At 50.2% G+C, this 5,461-nt stretch overlaps 4 protein-coding genes across 4 annotated transcripts, besides 5 other annotated features; all 4 read right to left on the reverse strand.

Moving 5' to 3' along the window:
- Positions 1–488, reverse strand: Tc00.1047053510681.9 (surface protease GP63, putative; the record flags this gene model as incomplete). Its single annotated transcript, XM_799139.1, has 1 exon — positions 1–488. A coding segment is annotated over one exon (488 nt), but the record flags the coding sequence as incomplete, so codon positions are not given.
- Positions 1–5,461: a sequence feature (heterozygous, non-Esmeraldo-like haplotype).
- On the reverse strand, positions 1,249–2,238 carry Tc00.1047053510681.20 (myosin heavy chain kinase A, putative; the record flags this gene model as incomplete). The annotated part of the gene is made up of 1 exon (XM_799137.1): positions 1,249–2,238. One exon carries the CDS (start codon positions 2,236–2,238, stop codon positions 1,249–1,251), a length of 990 nt encoding a protein of 329 aa, XP_804230.1.
- Positions 2,390–2,411: a microsatellite.
- Positions 2,593–3,062: a mobile genetic element.
- Positions 2,874–2,895: a sequence feature (AT_rich).
- Positions 3,087–3,114: a sequence feature (AT_rich).
- Tc00.1047053510681.30 (lipase, putative) lies at positions 3,124–4,170 on the reverse strand (the record flags this gene model as incomplete). Its single annotated transcript, XM_799138.1, has 1 exon — positions 3,124–4,170. The coding sequence occupies one exon, from the start codon at positions 4,168–4,170 to the stop codon at positions 3,124–3,126; it is 1,047 nt and encodes a 348-aa protein (XP_804231.1).
- Positions 4,966–5,461, reverse strand: Tc00.1047053510681.41 (surface protease GP63, putative; the record flags this gene model as incomplete). Its single annotated transcript, XM_799140.1, has 1 exon — positions 4,966–5,461. A coding segment is annotated over one exon (496 nt), but the record flags the coding sequence as incomplete, so codon positions are not given.

The following is a 5,461-nucleotide window of genomic DNA, read 5'->3' on the forward strand; positions in this document are numbered from 1 at the left end:
CCCGACAAGTGGTGCGCGATGGGGACAGTAAACTCGCCGCAGACTCCCAGCTTGAACCTTGGCAACCTCAAGACGCCACTGACGGGCTGCACAAAAAGCCGCTCCGTGTGCAGCTTGACGGCCTCGGGAAGCAGCCTGTTGACCATAATCCTCATCTTCTCTTTCGTGAGAACATCCTGCCGCCGGCACAAAACCCTGCCCCCAGTGAAATCCGATCGTACGTCTCCCCGCACCGTGCAGTACTTCCTTGTGTCCTTCAGATCCTCCGCAAACACTTTAATCCGGATCGGCGCCCAGTCAGGGGTGGACACGGTGTACGCCTGCCATGCGCCTGCTCTTCCCCGTGGGAGCTCCTGCACCACGGCGGTCTGCAGCTGGGACAAATTCAAGGCAACCTTGTCAAAGATGCAGCGGTGCTCCGCGAGGGCGCAGGGGCCACCGGCGAGCCAAAGGAGAAAAAGCAGCACGGTGGACACAAATCGACGCATGTCTCTGTTACTCGTTTATTCCAGCCTTGGACGTGTTCTTCTTTTCTGCGTCACCTGCGCGAGAGAAGGCGGGAGAGGAGAGTGTGCAGTAAGTGTGAGGGAGAAGCGGGGAGTACCGAGAGAGCAAGAGAAGAGGAGGCAGCCAGAGCCGCCCTCGGTGACGCTCGTCACAGACACAGCAGGGAGGTGTAAGCATGTAACAAAGAAACAAGAAAGACGGAGGCGCGGTCGGAGCGGATTCTTGTTGTGCCTTTCCTCCTCCTCTCAGTCCCCGTTACGCCGCCCCTTTCATCCATTTTTTCTTCTTTTTGATTGACGTCAGCGACCCACGGGCGAAGGGTGAGAGATTATGTGTCTTTGTTGTTGCTGTGGTGGCGGTAGCAGCGGCATAAAAATCCACGCACCGCCCTTATTCCCCTTTTCTTTTGGAATAAAACGCAAATTTCTTCGTTATGTTCCCAAAGACACTTCTGCGTGTTTGTGGGAGAGAGAGTGCCTTCGTCATTCGCTGTGACTACCCACGCATCTGCACGTGGTACTGCAGGGAAATTACTGCGACCAATATCTGCTCTGCATGCATCCGCTGTCGTTTTGCTCCATGCAGGGTTTTGTCCAACTGTGCTGCTGTGTTCTCCGCTTCCCTTCTCGTGCCGTCTTCTGCAACCCTGCTCAGAGATAGAAAGGAAAAGCAAAGAAAAGGGACGGAAAATGTGCGCCGGCAAAATCCGCTGGAGCAATGAAGAAACAGGCCACACCGCACCTAGTGGGAAATCTGCGATAGCCTGATGGCGTGGGCAATCTGTTCCTCTTCTGTCATCTCCCCAATGGGTTTGGAGAGGGGCACCATGTCCTGTTGCAGTTGAGCCCTCAGACGCACGTAGAAGTTGTTCGTCCGTGACTCCTTGCCATTCGGTGGACGAATCCCATCCAGCGGCTTCAGTGCAAGAGCCCGACAAAATTCATTGCATTCATGCCGCAATACATACTTTTCGATGCCCTCGTGCCCCATGTTGCCCAGACCCAGCCCTTTGCCGTCTTCGGTATGGATTTGTGGGTCCGTGAAGAGATCATTGACGCCCTGAAGGTCACACAACAACATGGAGCCGCCGCTCTCGGCAAGAGTGAAGTGAGAAAAGGCTTCTGCAATAAGAAACATGCGTGTCCGCTGTTGAATCTGTGAAGGTGTTTTAAAGTGCTTGTCGCCCTCGTAAGTCTCGCCAAAGTTGCTGTTGTACTTTGTAAAATGGCCATGCAGCCTGGGCTCCATGACGAACATGACCTCCCTCGTGTCGGTTGTCTTGTAGGAGAAAAAACCATGCTGCGCATCTCGATGCTCCGCCGGAATGTTTTGCTTCGGGATTCGCAGCACTTGGCACTGCAAGAAGGAAACATGTGGCCTCTCGATGCCTGTAAATGTGGCTTTATTAAAATTATTTGCAAACTGCTCACACATGCACTGCGCTTCCCCTTCACTGAAGTAGTCCTTTTCAACCACGTCGGATATATTTCTTAGAAAAAGCTTCGCAACGCATGGGGTCCTGCTACCGTCCTCCTCCACCTCCTCCACATCATAGCAGACACGCATGCCACCCTTGGCGGCTGCCTTCAGTGGCGTCAAAACCCTCACGTTGGTACTTGTCGCCACCCACTCCATCCGCCGAAAGCTAAACACATACTTTACGGCTCCACAGATGCAGGGGCTGTTATCCTTTCTAGCGCCCACTAGCCTTTCGGGCATCCTGGCTATCATCAATGCCGCACCAGCCCTTTTTCGCCTCCCTTCAAAACGCCCGGTTCCAAAAGTGAGTGGCTCTGCGCCTCACGGCACACACACACAAAACCTCTACGAAAGTCCAGTGAGGCATTACACACAAAAGTAGACAGAAAGGAACAAAGGCATCCACACACACACACACACACACATAAAAAAAAAGCAACAAACCCCACCACTGAACCCCATGGATATCAAACCGGTCGGAAATACAACAGAAAACAAAAAGAAACACACCGTTCACCAACTCCAGACAAAAAACCGCAAAAAAAAAGTAAACAAAATAAATAAATAGAAAACAGCATCATCCGTAAATAGAAAAGGGAAAAGAGCATAATCCTCTGGGCCGCTGGCCGGATCCTGAAATTATCTCTATAGAAACCAAACAAGATAGGAGGGAAAAAGGAATGTAAAGCAGAAGCAGTTAATTGCCTAAATGTTGTTTTCTTCTAATTCAATACATATGAATTCGTTTGACCGCTCACTTGAACTTTCGTACTCAGCTAGGATCTGAGAATATATTTATTTATTAACTACGAGGTGGCAGACTTTGGGGTCCTGCAGCCACAACACCCCGCTGCGTGGCGGGTATCAAAAATGGGCGGGTGGGAAGGTAAAATAAAAATAAAAAATTATCCGGCCGCTGCCGGCTCCCTAAAGCCATTAAAGTCGCGGCGTTCCCAAAAATCACAAGACAGAAAGGTGTCGTAAAGAAGTGTTTATTATTTTTTGCAGAATATACACATATACATTAAATTACGGTTCGCAACCTCTCCTCCCAATCATTCTTCTCACACCCTCCTAGACAATAAAAATTACTCGCTAGCAAATTATAAAAATATATATATATTTTTTGAGAAATACTCATTTTCTTCTGCGGGCTTCAAGGCTCCTTGTAAAGCGTGAGGAAAACGGAAAACGCCTCATATTTCTCGATTGCTGATAAACGTAGTCCATTGCAACAATCCGTTCAAGTTCGGGTGGGAGGCGAAGCTCCTCGTCGCTCATTGCTTCCCCGGGATCGCATGAACAGCGTGTACACACACCCAGATACTTCAGGTGGTCCTCAACTTTAATGGGAAGAACACTGCCACTGCAATTGGGGTCCTCCTTGGTGGTCAAAGCAGAACACGGTGTGCCAAAGACATCATTGCAGTTCTTGTGCACCGTGTCCCCGTCATTGTCGTACCATACCTCATTGGGGAGGTGTAAATACCCAACGAACATGGGGGGAACGTGGGGCACAGGATCCCGCTTATGCGTCACGCGGTACGACTCATGGCCGCCGCGGCAAAACGATGCAAGAAGCCAGTTGATGAATGCCTCGTTTCCCACGCGCGGCTGCCCAAACGTGTACAGCAAAACCTTCAGTGCACTGGGGAACAACGAATTCTGCGACATAAAATTGGCAGCAGCGAGTGTAGCCATGGCGCCGCCAAGGCTGTGTCCAGTGATGAGAATTCCCTCGATTCCTTTCCCCGCAACAAGTTCCTGTAGGTACCCCCACATCTCCGTCCACAATGACTTCAATTCGCAATTGAAGCCGGCGTGAACAAGACACCCAACGCAGCCATCGTGTGTGTACGGAGCAAAAATAAAATCCAGATTGTGTAGCCAATTAGTAACATCCCTTGTCCCGCGAAAACTTACCACAATCATGCTCTCGTTGACGCCCACAAACGCCTGCGTGCTGTGCTCGGCATTCGTAAATACACGCACCCTTTGCAATCCCGGGTTCCTGGCGCAGGAGGCACAAGTCCAGCCGGAAATGGCTTCGGCCTTGCAGTACGCTGCCTTCGCATAGTACAGTGCCGTCGTTGCCAACTGCACCGAGTAGTCGGCGCGGACATCCTCCCCGCAGAGAAGGATGAGGAGGACGACCACGACAGTCATGGTGCGGCGGCGGCGCATTGCCTCGGTTGTTGCCTGTGAAATGCCTTGGAGACTAGTGGGGCAGTCGGAGGGGAGAGAAGAGGGTGGGGGTGATGGGCTGGTGGGCAGAGAGGACGTGGGAAGGCACAGCAGCAGCAGCAGCGGGGATGTATTGTGACGCACCGTTAAAAAATGGGTGCTTTATATTGCAAAGCGTTTGGATTTTTCATGTGGCACAAAAAAGTTAAAAGTAAAGCAGCAACTGTTTTTTTTTTTACGTGAATCTCCTTTTCTCCCGGTGGATGCGATCGCAGCAAGTAGTCCGGACTCCGCTAAGCAGTTCTGTCCATAAATAAGTGCTTCCTCGGTTCCGTGGGGCCATTCCGATCACTACGTCAGAGTTTTTCGTATACCTGGGAAGCAGGATAAAAGAAACAACAACAACCAAAAAAAACATTTTCCTTCAATGTATATTATTATTATTACTTCCACTCGCACATCGAATCACCACAAATCATACTTTCTGGGGAGGGTCGAAAGCAAAACATTGTTGTTTCCATAAAAAGAAAAAAAAAGGACCCCCACACACACAATGAAAACAAATTTCTTTCAAACATGCAACAATATTAATTCCACAGCTCAGAAACACACGCCGAAAAGCGCACATGGCAAAAAAAAAAGCAAGAATTGCAGAAAAATAGTCGGAAAAAGAAAAGGAATTGGCCGTGGGTGCCGGCGTGATTCACAGCAACAACAAAATGACTTGTTGTATTGATGTGGTCATATACAAGAATGCATCCATGGGGCAACGGCAGTAAAGAGAAAACTGCTTTATTACCCCATGCCACGGGAGGAAAAGAAGGGCCAGACCTTTCTCCAATTGATCTTAGGACAGTTGATTCCCAGCAGCCGACACATTTTCTCAAGTAGACTCGGTTCACGTTTCCTGCGATCATCATGTTTTTTTTCTGCAGGAGCAGAGGTGTCATCCATCCCTTTTTCCTCCCTCTTATGGGGGGTGTCAATTTCATCTTGGTTCTCCTCATGTGCGCTCTCGCCAGGGGATGTATCAGACAGCTGGGAACATACGTCAACGGCCCTTGGGCATAAAATTTGGCCTCCAATGAACGGCAACTTTGGGGTCAGTGACGCGCCTTCTGGACACAAGTGCCACGCATCATTACCAAGGTACCGAACACGGACAGTCCCCGCCTGGCACGACACCTCCGCGCAGATGTCACCAATACGCCCGTGAAATTCCATCTCAAGCGAATTGCCCTTCAGACACAACGATTGTGGACCCACACGGCTCCCAGGCATCAAGAAAGAG

The sequence above is a fragment of the Trypanosoma cruzi genome, genomic scaffold (assembly GCF_000209065.1).
Source record: "Trypanosoma cruzi strain CL Brener 1047053516811 genomic scaffold, whole genome shotgun sequence".
Lineage (NCBI taxonomy): Eukaryota > Euglenozoa > Kinetoplastea > Trypanosomatida > Trypanosomatidae > Trypanosoma > Trypanosoma cruzi.